This window comes from Thamnophis sirtalis, unplaced genomic scaffold, assembly GCF_051295495.1.
Source record: "Thamnophis sirtalis isolate CommonGarterSnake01/CBP01778 unplaced genomic scaffold, rThaSir2_p1.2 scaffold_1, whole genome shotgun sequence".
NCBI lineage: Eukaryota > Metazoa > Chordata > Lepidosauria > Squamata > Natricidae > Thamnophis > Thamnophis sirtalis.
The window spans coordinates 102,334,163-102,350,538 of NW_028261381.1; the positions used below are offsets into that span (position 1 = coordinate 102,334,163).

Here is a 16,376-nt window from a genome sequence, read left to right on the forward strand (position 1 = left end):
TGTTCCATTTTTATTTACCAATTTTTATTTACCACACGTATTTTACAATTTAAGAAGAATCAGATGTGCAGGTAGTCCTCAACTTACGACCACAATTGAGCCCGAAATTTATGTTAAGTGAGAAATTTGTGCAAGAAGTGTATTACTTTTCTTGCCACATTTGTTAAGTGAATCACTGCAGTTGTTAAATTAGTAACACAATTGTTAAATGAATCTGACTTTCCTCTTGACTTTGCTTGTCAGAGGATTGCAAAAAACAATCATATGACTCTGGGACATTATGACCGTCATAGATGTGAGTCAGTTGTCAAGTATCCAAATCATGTGCCCATGGGGGTGCTACAATGGTCATAAGTGTGGGAAAAGGTCATAAGTCAATTTTTTCAGTGACGTCGTAACTTTGAACAGTCACTAAAGGAACTGTTGTAAGTCTAGGACTACCCGTATTTGAATTGAAGTGCTTGACTAAAGTTTGTTTCTTTACAGTGATATTTGAGTGCTGTCTTAAATTCTGTATGAAGGAGGATAAGTATAGTGTAAATAAAATGGTATTTGGTTACATTTGTCACAGGTAGCCCCAGCTTTTTATAGTTATCCAGTTTGGATGCCACTTCATTCTTCTCATAGGAATATCAGTTAAAACTATAGAAGTTGAAGTCCAACACATTTGGGAAATTATACATTTGCGCAAGTGTATGGATAAGAAGCAAGATCACTTTTCTGACAAAGACAGAATTAGCATAAAATGATTTTGAAAACTCAACAATGAGACACTTTTAGACATGATTATCTGGGCTTTCATAGAATCTGGAGTACAGCTAAAAGAACAACACTATTTGTACTTCATTTAGAGTAGTTGGCTTTCCTATGCACAGTGTCTCTGAATTATCAGAGTTTTTATGTCAAAATTCTTTCTAGATGCAACTTCAAAAATCAGCTATTACAAAAAAAAAATTAAACACATTACTAAAACCATCATATGCATTCAAGGTTCAAAACAAAGCTTAGCTATCCACAAGAGTGTGTATGCGGTACAATTCATACAGGAACCTCTGGGCAGGTGTCTGCCTTTCAACAAGGCTAAAAATAGCCCTCATTATCATAAGCATGAGGAACACACTTAAACATGAGCAGCATCATGACAGCCTTGTGGAAGAAGTTTAAAAGGAATATAATCTTCCTCGTGCTAAATCGTTCAAATGTATGAAAGGTTCTTTAGTAAGAGTAATGTTTCCTGCAGCTCTTCTGCAGTAGTTGAAAAGATAGGGGATTTACTTTCTCCCCCTCCTTATATTGATAAAACATTGATGATAAAAACAGCTGTTTTCCAAGTGGAATGCTCCCTTTATAGCAGATCACCTTGGATGTCATTGAAAATATTTGATGTCATTCTAGTAGCAGAACAAACCTCCCGAGCCCTCTCATTACCACCAATGATTTGAAAGATGTCAGGGTAGATGTCAGGCACAAGCAATCAGAGCCACTCATAAATGGCTTAAGTGAGCAAATATATTGCCTTTTACCTTTGTTACAAGAATCTCCCCAACTTGGTTGTCTTCCCCTGAGAAAGACCAGATAAAGCTTCATGGATCTTCGAGGAGGTCAAGCTTATGTTGCTTGCAGCTGCACAGCAATTCTAGGCTGGGTCCCCACTTGTCTCCTGCTTCGAACCTAGCTGGCAGTTTGCCAACAGTAGAATAATACTGTACAAACCATAGGCTAATGGTAAAAATTAAACATATTGTAATATCAATAATTAAGCATGGTTCCCTACTTTTCAACTGCATCATGGGCAGTATGTTTTCTATGCATTTTTAAACAGTTCCTGGAATAATCCAATTTTTGCTTGCATAAGAAAAATGTGTCAATGGCATAGAAGGCTAGGAGGAAAAATACTTCAAAGTAGCATAAGGTTAATTAAGCTTGATGTTTCCACAAGGAAAGACAAATACTTCACATGGAAGAAGTCAGTTTTAAAAAAACCCAAACGGATCTGTTTTTCCAGTGCAGTAAAGTCTAAAGCGATACCTCTCAAACTTTTTCTTTCATTACTCAAACCGCTTATCAGAAAATCCTTACTTATTTCCCTGTTGTGTTTGGATAATGGGTTTGTGTGTCATTACCCAAAGAAATACCAGTGTTACCCAATTTTGGGTAGCTTATCTATGTTTGGAAATCACTGATCTAAGATGTTCATAAGACATTCCAATGGTTTTGCTCCAAGGTACATTCTGTAAATTTTGTGCAGATCTAATGCAGAATTTGGATAGAGTATACCTGTGGAAATTGGAGTAATTTTTTTTATATTTAGACAAGAAATAAAATGTGACATATTGATATTATAATGTGACTCGTATGGATATACTGGCAAGGCAGTAAGGTATGTGTATATGCAGGAACGGTATGTGGTTGTTAAAGACTGCTCAACAAAGAATTTTTATACAGAGAAATTCAAACAGGTAAATCACTCAAATAAATTACTCTTAATAGAAGAACACTGAAGAAGTAAAAAGTCTTAAGTTGCCAGTGTTTTTGTTTGCTAAAAGACAAGTGATTTGCTCTATTCCACATTACTTTATGGCTTGGCTTTTATGTTGATTTGTCTGCCATCTTCTGGTAGCTATCTAGTGTTGCCTTTATGATATAGGTGTCATACAAGTTTATTAAATAAGTAAATGATTGATGCCTTTTGGATATGATTATATACAAAGACACTAAGACTACCTAAAAGTAAGGTAGTATTCCATACTGCAGTAAATTGGTGCAAAATATTGTCCACAGAAAATGCAGAGTAGCTTTTGCTTTCCTGATTTTAAACAATGCTGAAACATACTGCATTTTTTGGAGTATAAGACACACCTTTTCCCCCCTTAAAAGAGGGTGAAAATTTGGGTGTGTCTTATACATCGAATGCAGCCCCCCCCACTCTTTGGCCCCCGAGTCCTAGCAATTTACCTCCTTGCAGCAAATGGAGAAAATGGGGCTTGCGGAGACAGCAATAGGCTATGGCAATTCCTGCAGCCTGAAACAGCTGATGATTGGGAGGTCCGTGATGAAATTGAAAGTGAGACTTGCTGTTTGCCGCACGGAGGTACCGTAATTTTTGAAGTATAAGATGCACCTTTTCTTCCCCTAAAAGAGCATGAAAATGTTGGTGCGTCTTATATACCAAATACAGCCATTTTTGGCCTCTGAAAGCCCCACGCCCGCATCCCATTTTTGTGAAAAACAGAGGCATTTTTTCCTTCCTCCAGTCCCCAGAAGCACTCTGCAGGCTTTAGCAGGGCTAGGGGAAGGGGAAAATGCTCCCGTTTTTGCAAAAAAAACCAGGCCAGTTTTTGCAAAAAATGAGGCATTTTTGCCTTCCTCCAGCCCCCAGAAGGACTCTGCAGGCTTCAGTAGGGCTGGGGGAAGGCAAAAATGCCCCTGTGTTTGTGAAAAACGGCCCATTTTTTGCCCATTTTTCACAAAAACAGATACTTTTGCCTGCCCCCATGCCTGCTGAAGCCTGCAGAGTGCTCCTGGGAGCGGGGGAGGACAAAAACTTTTTTTTCTTACTTCCTCTTCGAAATCTTGGTGCGTCTTATACACTGGTATGTCTTATAGGCCGAAAAGTACAGTAAATTGCTGGGCAACAGAGGCAGATTTTTTTTCTTGTGCTAATCAGGCTGCTTGCTGCAAAGGAGGTAAGCCAATAACTATAAATGCCTATAGAATGTTCAAATTAGTTGACTTATTTTTTAAAGACTGATTTATTATTATTCTAGACAACTTAACAAAATGAAGACACTTTTAAATAGCAGAGAATAATGTATACTTCCAGAAAGCCACATCAATTTTAACAGCATCTGTACAAGTATAGTCTGAAATGTAACACTACAAACAGTGTATATCATCTGTACTGTTTGCTATTTGCTGCAAGGAGGAAAATTGCTGGGAGACAGAGGCAGATTTTTTTCTCCTTAAAAGCTAGGTGCGTCATACTTCGGAGCGTCTTATAATCTGAAAAATATGGTAAGGTAATAAGGTAAATATGGTAAGATGATTGAAAAACCTCTTATGCATATTTGATAGTATTGGGGTTTACCCATCCATGAATTTCTCTTCATTTGTGGAAGAAATCAGAGTCCTATAGATGTTCCCTGTTGGAGAAAATAGGTAATTAATTTTTTTGAACTCCCTCCATTCTCCGTAGGACCTTGTGGAAGGGTCCAGGATTGGGTTATTTTCACGTCCAATTTGCCCAGAGACTGAGTTAAATTTGAAGCCATTCCTCTCTGCTTTCTGTGCCTGGCTCCACTTTTCCACTGAAGTCTGGCCCAAGAGAGACACCTTTCTTGTTCGCTCCTGAGATTGGACTAGTTTAACTCTGGACCCTTTATCCTTACCCCTCCTTACCTCCCCTGGCCTTTCCTTTGAAAGTGGCAGTAGATCTTCGCAGTTAGAGATAAGGGGTCGGAGGCACTGGCAGGTGGGCTGATTCAGCTCCCTAAAGGCCACGTGGAGCCCGTTGAGTGCCGCTGTGGGACAGCGACTCTTTGAGGCACTGGCAGCAGCATGGGCGGTTTCCTATGGACTTGCTGAGGCTCGAGCTCCTGTGTGATGGAGGACAGCCTCTGTACCTGCAGCAAGCCACCAGCGAGCAGGCAAAGTAAGAAAATGCCTGCTATAGACCCCCTGGTGGCTGCACTGGCCTCTTCCTCTTCCCTTGTCTTAGGGGATATAGCCGATAACCTCAAGGCTGAGGATAAAAAGGAGGAGCTTACCTTGCGGAAGATCTTTCAGGCTGCATCCTGTTCCATTAAGGTAGCGGCCTCAGCTTAGTTCTTTAATTGAATCACATTGCTGTGGCTGTGTCAGATGCAGGAGCATATTCCCCCGAATGACCAACGGTTGCAGCAAGATTTAAACAAATTAATGGCTGCCACTCAGTTTTCTTCAGATGGCACACTCAATGCAGTGAAATATGCATCCAGAGCCTTGGCGATTTTGGTGACCTCCAGGCAGCTTTTGTGGCTTCGCAAGTGGCAGGCGGATGCCAAGTCTAAGTGGCTCCTGGCAGCTGCTCTCTATACGGGGACTCAGTTGTTTGGGGCACCTCTGGGCCCCATTCTTGTGGAAGACAAGAACAAAAAGAAAGTTTTGCCCACAGCGGACCAGAGGCCAGCCCCATACTACCATAGACCTTCATTTTGATCACAGGACCAGGAACTCCAACAATCCAGGAATTCTCCTCCCCATAGTGATAGGCAACAGGATAGGCAGACAGACAGATTGTATCCTTGAGACAGGTCCAGATACCAGTCCCAGAACAAGAGGCTCTTTCAAGGGGGGTGTTTGCCCCTTCCACAGAGGCAAGTGATTTGTATTCCAACCCTCCAATTGGCGGCCGACTCTCCTTGTTTGCAGATCTGTGGGACTCCATTACTAGTGGGTTCTAGACACTATTAAATTCGGCCTTCGTCTGGAATTTATCTCCCACTCCCTGAACAGGTTTCGGGTTTTCTCTTCTTCTAGGAATCCCGTCAAGCGGAATCTCATGAAGGTGGCCATTCAACAACTCCTTGAGATTCAGACTATTGAACTGGTTTATAAAGATCAGGAGGGACTGGGATTTTACTCCAATTTGTTTATGGTTCCTAAAGTTTGGAGGGGGGGTGGAGAGCAATTTTGGACCTTAAACTTTTGAATTTGCATATTGTATTTAGAAGGTTCAAAATGGCCTCCTTCAAGACCATTCTAACGGGGAATAGGCCAGGAGACTTTATGGCCTTGGTGGACCTTACAAAGGCCTACCTCCATATTTTGATCCTTCCACAGCATAGGAAGTTTTTGAGATTCTCCTATTGGGGCATCCACTACCAGTACAGGGCTCTTACATTTGGCCTCGCTTCAGCTTCTTGGACCTTTACCAAGGTTCTTGCCACCTTGGCTGCGCACCTATGATCAGTACCAGTTAAAATTCAGTGTTATTTGGATGATATTTTAGTTTAGGTATCGTCATTCCAGCAGGCAGGGTCTCATCTAGCCTTAACCATTCGGACCTTGCAGACACATGGGTTCTCTGTGAATTTTGCAAAGAACAATTTGGACCTTTCCAATATGCTACAACATCTGGGTGCTATTATAGATGCTGCAGAGGGTCAAACCTTTTTCCCGAGCATAGGGAAAGCATTGTCCAGTTGGTTAGGCATGTCCGTAGGGAGCGGCCTGTCCCTGTTCTCTGTCCAAGCTGCTAGGGAAAAATATTTCCTGCATCGCTATAGTGCTATGGGCTTGCCTGCACACCCAGATGCTGCAGTGGCTGCTTCTTCCACATCAATGCAGTGGCACCAGCAATGCGTCGTTCAAGATCAGGGTGCCGCCCCAGGTCCTCTTGTCCCTGAGATGGTGGCTATCACCGGCTCTTCGAAAGGGCTCAGTCTTTAAGGATCCAATGCACCTCACTCTGACAATGGATGTGAACCTCTTCGGCTGGGGAGCTCTGCTGGACTCTCAGCTGGCACAAGGTCAATAGTCCCTGGTGGACTTAACACACAATATCAACTGGTTGGAACTGAGGGTGGTCCACCTGGCCCTCAGACACTTCACAGCACTGGTATCTGGCCACCATTTATTGACACTGACAGACAATGTCTCATATAAATAAGCAAGGGGCACCCTCTCTGTGGCCCTGTGGCAAGAGGCATTCAGGATGAGGACCTGGGTGGAACGTCATCTCTGTCCCTGACGGAAGAACACATGTCCAGTGTAGACAATGAGCAGGCAGACCAGCTCAGCAGGACCACCGTCGACCATGGGGAGTGGCAACTTCAGGCCGAGCTTTTTCGCTGGATCTTCCGGAGGTTTGGACAAGCGCTCATGGATCTCTACACGTCACCGACCAATGCCCAGCTTCCCAGATTCATCTCCCAGTTCCCAGCTCAGAGAGAAGAGGACATGCACACACTGTGCTGCTGGTGGCGTGAGGGTCTCCTTTACGCATTTCCATCCCTTCCCCTCATTCCTGGGGTCCTTAGGAGGGTGGTCACAGAGAGGGCAGAGGTGATTATGGTAGCGCCCTTTTGGCCCCTCATCCCGTGGTTTGCGGATCTATTGGACCTCCCAATATCCTCCCAATGGAGGACTCCCAGGGAGGAGGCCATCCTATGCCAGGGGTCCCGTTTCATCCAGAGCCACAGTGGCTCCAGGTGACCACCTGGCACTTGAAAGGAATGTCTGAGGGTTGCCAATTTCTCCGATAGGGTAATTGGAACAATCGAGGCATTGCATAGGCAGTCCACCACCCGTGTATATAATGCCATGTGGTCCATCTTCACAAACTGGTGCAGGGGAGTGCATGTGGTGCCTGCCTTGGCCACAGTTCCTCAGATATTAGAGTTCGTGCAGGATGGGCTGGATAAAGGCCTTTCTCACAACACCATCCATAGGCAGGTGCTGGCCCTATCCACAGTACTAGGGGGTGTGGGAAACAGATCCCTTGCTCAGCATTAGGTGATCAAATGGTTTTTCAAAGGGACTGCTAATCTCAGGCCCCCGGTGGTCCACAGGTTCCCCATGTGGGATCTGCCTCTGGTGCTTCAGGCCGTTATGGAGGAACCCTTTGAGCAATTGAGGATGGTTAGTACACAGTACCTCATGCTCAAGGTGGTCTTCCTAGTGGCAGTCACCTCTGCCAGACATATCTCAGAGTTGAGTGCCTTGTCCTCGAGGGCAGACCTTCTTTTCTTTGTTTAGACCCTTCTTTTTTGCCAAAAATTAATTAGCCCTTTCATAGGGTTCATGAGGTGGTGGTGCTGCGGATTTCTGTCCGGCTCCTCCTAGGGATAGAGAGTGATTGTGGCATAGACGGGACATCAGGTGAGCGCTGCACATTTATCTTAGGTGTACTGCTTTGTTCTATCGAATGGAGGTGCTGTTCATCTCCTTTCGTCCTTCCTCCTTAGGGGATAGGGTTACCCCATTGGCCATTGGGTGTTGGATCAGGTCATCTATTTCTAATGACTACCAGGCATGGGGCACTCTGGTTCCAGCTGGCATAACTGCGCACTCTACAAGGAGTGCTACAACTTCAGTGGCCTGGTCGTCCCATGCCTGTTCGAGGACATCTGTCGGGCGGCTGCTTGGGCTTCACCTACACCATTTATTAAGCACTATCAGCTGAATGCCTATGCCTCCGCTGAAGCTTCCTTCGGTCAGAGGGTTTTGCAAAGCGTTTTGGAAACCCAGCCTTCCCCTGCTTCTTAGTTCCCTCCTTTGGGAGGCAGCTTTGGCATCTCCCAACCTGAACCTTTCCACAAGCTCCTACGGAGTTTAGCAGTTGGTCTTACCTGAACTGTATTTCTCGTAGGCTTGTGGAAGGGTCCAGGTCTCACCCTAATGTAGGTTCTGTAGGTCTTATGGGTAGTGCATGGGGTTGGGAAGGCCTTTCCCTTCTGCCTTGTTTACAGGTTTACAGGTTTTCTATGGAGCCGTGACTTTCATTGAAAGTGGAGCCAGGCACAGGAAGCAGAGAGGTGTGGCTTCAAATTTAACTCAGTCTCTGGGCAGATTGGATGTGAGAATAACCCAATTCCTGGACCCTTCCACAAGCCTACGAGATATACAGTTCAGGTAAGACAAACTGCTAATCAGTTCCTAAAGTCACAGGTGGGGACTTGATGGGAACCAGAGGGGGAAAAAGTGATAAGAAAAAGCTACTATAGGAATTCTATTGAGCACACTTCTAGATTCAGCCCATTCTAATGTGTCACAGAAGTTTCCCCTTGGATAGTATTTTTTCCCATCTGTGACCTTAACCTTGAGTTATAAAACTATTTTCAAACTACAGAAATAAACGATTATGTAATGCTTTCTCTTTTAATTTGTATTAGTTGTGATCCAAATGATCTGTTCATGCATTGTGATTTTTTAAAATCAGATTTAAATGTTAAATTGTTAATTGTTGGTTTTAAGATTATAAATATTGTTTTATTGGCTGTAGGCCATCTAGAGGTGGTTTTAGATTGGCAGTTATACAAATGTTGGGAGATAGGCTTCTCCACATGCTCTACATGGGGCAGCCCTTGAAGAGCATTCGGAGACTTCAGCTTGTCCAAAATTCAGCCGCGCGAGCAATTGTGGGTGTACCTCGGTACACCCACGTTACACCTATCCTCCGCGAACTGCACTGGCTGCCTATTGGTCTTCGGATACGCTTCAAGGCGCTAGTCGTCACTTATAAAGCCCTTCATGGTATTGGACCTGGGTACTTGAGAGACCGCCTACTGCCAATTACCTCCAATAAACCGATTAGATCCCACAGATTAGGCCTCCTCCGAATTCCATCCACTGGCCAATGCCGATTGGCGACCACCTGGAGGAGGGCCTTCTCTGTGGCTGCTCCGGCCCTTTGGAACGAGCTCCCCGTGGAGATTCGGACCCTCACCACCCTCCAGGCCTTCCGCAAAGCCCTTAAAACCTGGCTGTTCCGACAGGCCTGGGGCTAATGAGTTTTTGTCCCCCCTCAAATGGTATGGTTGTTGAGTGTTTTAAATTGTGGTATTGTTTTGTTCGTGTTCTTTTTTCTTATTTGTACCCTTCCCCCCCCCCCCTGACTTGGTTGTGAACCGCCCTGAGTCCCTCCGGGGAATAGGGCGGCATAGAAATATAATAATAAACTCAAACTCAACTCAACTCCAGGCAGACTGCTTTCTGAGTTTTATAGTGATATTTAACAAAAATGAAGACAGAGGGGATAGAGAATTGCCCCTTCTATCTATACTTTTTACATATAATCTATATATATATATATATATAAAGGCGAAAACACTCATGCAGAATCACGAAATCTCCAGAACCGTAAAGCCTATAAACTTGAAATTTTGCACGTATGTTCCTCTTGGCTTCTAGGAGCTCAGTAACAAAGGATTTTTCAAAATGACATCAGAGCATTAGTATTTCATATATTATTAACACACTCTGATGTTAAGGAGTTTGACGTTCTACTCCCCCTCCCAACCTGAAAACTTGGATGTGGGCATGACCAGCACGTGACTCATCTGGCCTGCTGGCTGGGAGTTTGGAGAGGAGCCTGAGTGAGAGAAGGTGATAAGATAGGTGGAGCTTCTGTGGGGCAAACCTGAGGGAGAGAAGTGGATAAGGAGAGGAAAAGAGCTTCTGTGGGACAAGCCTGAGGGAGAGAAGGGAAGAGGAGAGGTTGATGGTAACTACTCATTAATTTTAAAGCTGTAAGTGACAATTTATCAAGCCCGCTCACATAATTTCGTAGCGGAGCTTGGGTATTCAGCTAGTGAACTATATTTTTTGCCAGGATGATTCTTAATGAAGAAGAATTCTACCTACCTACAAACCTTTCTGTGAATGACTAGCTAGTAAGGCAGTACATAAATACTTTGCTGATATTAATAGAACGTTTAGCAATACATATGTACACATATACAGCATATAAAATATCTGATTAAAAATTGTGGTAGTTTGGTCATTTAATTGTAGATAATAAGAAAATGCAAAATTAGTTTATAGTCCTTAACTAAAAATAATTAGTCACATGTTACTGCTGCTCTCCTCAGAGTTTGCTCTGTGAAGAGAAGAATAATCAAACTGTCATCATTACTGCCTCTTAAATTTTGCTATTTAATGACTTGCTAACCTGGTGTGGATCAGGTTATTTGCAGAACTATCTCTGCCTGAGGGTAATATTGCCACTTAACAAGACTTGGGAAGGGAAACTTTTCCATAGCAGTCCCAATTCTGTGAGGAACCACTTTCTTTAGATTCAGCTGGTCCCTGGCTTTGTAGCTTTCCAGAAGGCCATAAGAACTGGCTCTTCCCACAACTGCAATTTTTAGGGCAGTGATAGCGAACTTTTTCTAAAGGCGTGCCAAAAGCGTGTGCGTGCATGCTATTGTGCACGTATGAATGCCTACACCCACAATTCAATGCACGCCACCCACATGCGCATGTGTGTACAATCCCCCGGGGGGGGGAGTTTTTTCCTCCCCAGGCTCCTGAAGCTTTCCTGAAGCCTCCGGAGGGCGGAAACGGCCTACTCCAGCCCTTTGGAAGGCCGAAAATCAGTTGGCCAGCATGAGCATGCGCCCCAGAGCTGATGGCTCATGGGCCATAATTCTCCATCACAGTTTGAGGATATGATTCAAGCTCAGTGATGGTTTTGCTGGATATATTACTAAAGGTTTTTGTTCTATTGGCTTTTGGCTTTTATTCGTGTTATAAGGCATATAGAGGTGTGTTTTTTTTAAAGATCGGTAGCCATGTTAGCCAAATACATACATAAATCATCATCCATCAACCATTATAGATGATTTTTGTCTGAAGAGTGATCTTAAAATGTTAGTTACATGTATTGGAAAGTATTTGCACAATATTATAGCATGACGTGTAGATAAGAACCTTCCACATGCCTGATGACAATAAATTGGCGAGATGTTTGTCTTGCTAGAGGACTACTTAACCAAGGGAATCATCATCTTCCTAGCAGTGTTCCTGCAGGTGCAGGGTCTGTTTTTCAAATTTACGAACGCCATCTTGCACAATCAAATGCAACATCTGGGTCGAACTGGGCAATGTTCATGTCTGCATTTATTGTGTCTTGCCATCTTTGCTTCGTCCTTTCCCACATGCGCTTTGCCATCTGCGTTAAAATGGGAGGCAACACAGGCAATGATATAGGGTGCTACTCATAGCATATGGCCATACTGCTTATAATAGAGCTATTAATTGGACTACATAATAGAGCTTCAAAAATAGGGGAATAATATTGTTAAATATCTTAATACAGCTTGTTGGTTTCTTGATAAAAATACAGACTCACTGGTTTCCTAGATTAGATTTTAAAATTTAAAAACATGCCTGTATTGGGTTTAATTTGTCTTTAATTTTTTGTTTTGTTTTAAGTTTGTTCTTTATTTGTTGTAATCCACCTTATAGGACAAATTAAGCAAAAAGACTAGATACAAATTAGCATTAATATAAGTAATATGTGAAATATTTAATCTTCATTTACGTTCCATAAATAGCACGTAAGTGCATTCTGCTGATAGCCTTTAACACACTGAATCATAGTTAGACACCAAATTGTATCTCTGTAATTAAAACCATCTTCTGTATTCATTTATTTAAAAGAAAAATGTGAAGTGGCATGCAGATCTATATATCTTGATTGTGCTCTTGTTAGATTGGTAAATACTGCATTTGAGGAGGGCAGAGCTTAATCTTGCCTTTCCCTTCTGTCATTGCAAATGTTTGCAGATTTCCACGTTTTCCCAATTAATCACCTTGTACCTTGGGACCAAACCACATGGTGCACACTTATTTTGCTTGTCCATTGTTTATTTAATCATGGGAAATTATCATTGTTTTCAGTTACTTTTTTCTCCATCCCCACCTCCTAAATAAATAGCCCTTACAGCAAGATACAAATGTTCCCTTTGTATTTCATCTTTTCAAAACGAGTATTATTTTCAAGTCCCCAGGGACACGCTGCTATGCAAAATAATGACGTAAATAGTTCCTACTGCAGTAGCAATCTTGTGATCACATCAGGAAAAAGAATACAACAGGTTGAACATCTCTAGAGTGAGGTGGAGTGCTGCTATTTTTAGCTACATCTGCTCTGCTTTGAAATCCTGTGGTCAGAGTTTTAGCAGAGACATCTTCTCAATGAGCATTATTTCTAGATCATATCTCTTTATTATAAAAGCTCGTGGGTTTTTTATTACTACTAAAAATAATCCAAGATTTTAAGGGATATCGACAAAGATAAACAGCCATAAATAATTATACTCTTTATTAATCTATATGTTATCAGTAGCATATTAAAAGAATATCACACATTGTAGAACCAGTGCAATGTTGGTGAATGCCTAGTAAGGAGATCCATTGAATCTTTTTGCTGAAGGTTTGATTGTGAGATATCTAAAACATAAATCATTTGATAAGACATGCTCTTTCCCATAAAAGAGTTTGTATATTAGAATAGCAGGAACAAACAAAATAGAGCGCGAAGAATCTCAATATCCAAATTCAACTAGAATATGAAATATTTGATCCACCTATACAATACCGATGATGATGAACCATGAAATTGACTCTTAACAGCCCCATAGATGAATTTTCTCTGAGATGATCTGTCCCAAACTTAGTCTTCCATTGCCATTACCATTGAGTCAGCCATATGTTTTATTAGTGCTTGTAACTAGGCATGGCATTCAGCTTTGTAACAGAACAAAATACAAAAGTGAAGTAAGTTAACCACAGCTGTCCAGGTTACTTAGCTCCAATTATTAAAATATGTAGGGCCAAAGTTTTCCGCGTTCTCTGATATGTAGCAAAGGTTTGGGACTTGAAATATATATAACCACTAGAATAAGCACAGCATCTAAGATGTATTTTGGTGTGGATAAAAGGATTTTAGTTGCTGCATTCAGAGCTAAATGGGGGAATTTATAAATTTGTTCTTTGTCTAATCAGGACATGAAATTATTGGTGCAAAAATAATACTATAGAAACTGATAGACTTCCAAAATTGTGTCTGTTAGAACATCATTTCAGTTCAAGATCTTTTGGATTGTACAACTGGGAAATAATGTTAGGAGCTGTGGTCTCCTATCTCTTGTATAATTGGAAAACTAGCTAAAAAGATTGTTGTACAAAGAATCTTGGCTAGACACACAAAGATGTAGCCATCTTCAATAAGATTGGCACATTGAAATGGATGAGAGCCAAGGTGGCGCAGTGGTTAAATGCAGCACTGCAGGCTACTGCTAGATCAGCAGGTCAGCGGTTCAAATCTCACCGGCTCAGGGTTGACTCAGCCTTCCATCCTTCCGAGGTGGGTAAAATGAGGACCCAGATTGTTGGGGGCAATATGCTGACTCTCTGTAAACCGCTTAGAGAGGCCTGAAAGGCCTATGAAGCGGTATATAAGTCTACTGCTATTGAGACACTACAAACATAACCTTCCAAATTGCCAAGTTATTAAACCCAGAAATGCACAAACATATTTGAACAGTATTTATTCAAGCAACATTTGTGCAACTGGACACATACTATATCTATGGGATCCTTATATTAAAAAGAACATATTTCATATGAGGTCAGAATTCAAAAATTACATATCATATAGCTCTTTATTTGAAAAAAATCAATTCAGTTGAGATCTATGCATCTGATTTCGGATAAGTTGTAAGGATGTTACAGAAATATAATTTGCATTCTTTATTTTTATTCTTATTTTTTATTTAATTTGTTTCTTTTATTTTATCTATGGTCTTATTAATCTTATGTGTTTTATATTTTATATTTGATATTGCCTAATGGCTACTCCATAATAATATTGCTATTGCTATTTTGTATGGTGTGTAGTGTTATAGCTGTTGCTTTCAAGTAAAAAGTATCAGGAAGCAACTTTTAACTGTCAGATGATTATTTTGCTCCCAAGTTGTCGTTAGTGTTTTATTGCTATTAAGTAAGGAATAAAACTATGAAATACTTTTGCGATTCATAGTTACTTATCCTTTAAATATCTGATCCAGTATTTAAGGTAGATTGCTTAAAACTAGTCAATGATGAATGCCTAGAAAAGAATAATTGTAAATGACTATTAAATAAGTAACCTATTAGACCTTCAGGAGAAGAGGCTTTGTGTACTTTAGAATAATAACTATTTTTTTAAAAAAAAATGTTTTCTTCATTGAAAAATAAGAAATTTAAAATTTCTTGAAAGCCTTTAAAATGAGCAAACAATCTGATAAAAGGTTCATTGCAGTGATATATTTTAAAATCTTGGCTGTTTTACCATTTCACCTTATTGTATAATAGTAATGACACGGTGCTCCATAGTTACCTGTTATGTATGTGTTCTTTATTTCAGAGGACAAATACAAGGTGGAAACAAAAACAATTGCTGCTGACTTTGAAAACCGAGGAACTATTTACAACAAAATAAAAGAAGGCTTGGAAGGCCTTGACATTGGTGTTTTAGGTTTGTGTCTTAAATTCATTTTATTTGGGTTTTTTTGGAGAAGGTGTGAGGAAACCATAATGGGTTCATAAAATGCACTTTTTGATTGTATTTGTTCTCTGTGGAACAAAGCTTGATATCTCGAACACAAAAAATAGAGCATTCCTTCCAGAGATGATAATGATGGTGTTATCCATTCAGTCGTGTCTGACTCTTGGCGATTCTCCGCACCAGGTCTCACTAACTCTTCCAAGCATAATTGCTTTCTCCAGGGAATTTCCCTCCACGACATGGCCAAAGATCATTGTAATGTCAGTTACCCTTTTATTTTTCTTACTTTACAGGTAGTTCTTGACTTACCATCACAATTGAACGGGGAATTTTGGTTGTAAGCCAATGTGGTTGTTAAGTTGGGTCACCATGTGACATGAAATGACTTTATGATGGCATCTTGTCTCTCCTAGGTACAATTATGTGGAGCTGAGGGCGTTGGGGGCTTGGGGAGTTTCTAGAGCGGGGGGGGGAGAACTGTAGTGTGATGTGAGTGCAGTGAAGCCAGGGAAAGAAGCCATAAGCACCCCAGCTTGGCTCAGCAGTACAGCAAAAAGGGACTACACCCATGAAGCCTCCGTAATGATGTGCAAAGCAGCTGACCTGTGGGACATGCCAAATGCCTGGGAGACTTCAATTCTTTCCAGTCATTAATAATAACTCTTATGAGGACATTCAAATAACATCTGTCCCATTCATCTTGTTGTATTCCAGTTTTACCTCAGAATTTTTCAAACTATGTTCATGGAACCCTAAGCTTTCATGAGAATTTGATGTGGTTCCATGTGAGACAAAGGACAAAAAAAAAAGAGTTCCCTGAAATGCAATCAATTTTCTATCATTAGATCTTTGTCTTTTGACCAGAAACTCTGGGATATTTATTTATTATTTTTATTAAGAATTTTGATTATAATCGTGAAAAATAATACAAAGTAAACTTAAAGGAAAGAGAATAGAGTTAAAAAGTGGAAGGGAAAAGAAAAGGTAAGAATATAACAAAAAAGGGGAAACAAATGTATAAAGAAGTGAGCTGCACGCTTCATCACAAAAGTATAAACAAATTTAATTTACCTCTCTAAAGGTACAAACATTTCTCTCTTCATCCCATACCTCATCTCTTAGCTATAAACAAATCCATAAAACATCATATTATTATTTAGCCAATAAGTTTCATTCAGTGAAAAAAAATGTACAGTGTTTTGTTCCTTTTCAGTGTTGAGAAACAATCATTTTTCCAATCTACCATCTACTCACATCATATGTCTAAAGATGTACACTTGCTTGCTGGCCATCTGTTCAAGGCTGCAGCCTTTATTTAATCCACGACTGATTGATTTCTTCT

General features: G+C 41.0%; 1 protein-coding gene across 1 annotated transcript in view; it reads left to right on the top strand.

The window, feature by feature from the left end:
- The window catches only part of HSD17B12 (hydroxysteroid 17-beta dehydrogenase 12), a 70,324-nt gene that overhangs the window by 33,178 nt on the left and 20,770 nt on the right, over positions 1-16,376 (top strand). Inside the window, exon 4 of the mRNA XM_014068228.2 lies at positions 14,894-15,004. Within this exon, the coding sequence (XP_013923703.2) occupies positions 14,894-15,004 (111 nt within the window). The remainder of the gene's footprint in view (positions 1-14,893; positions 15,005-16,376) is intronic.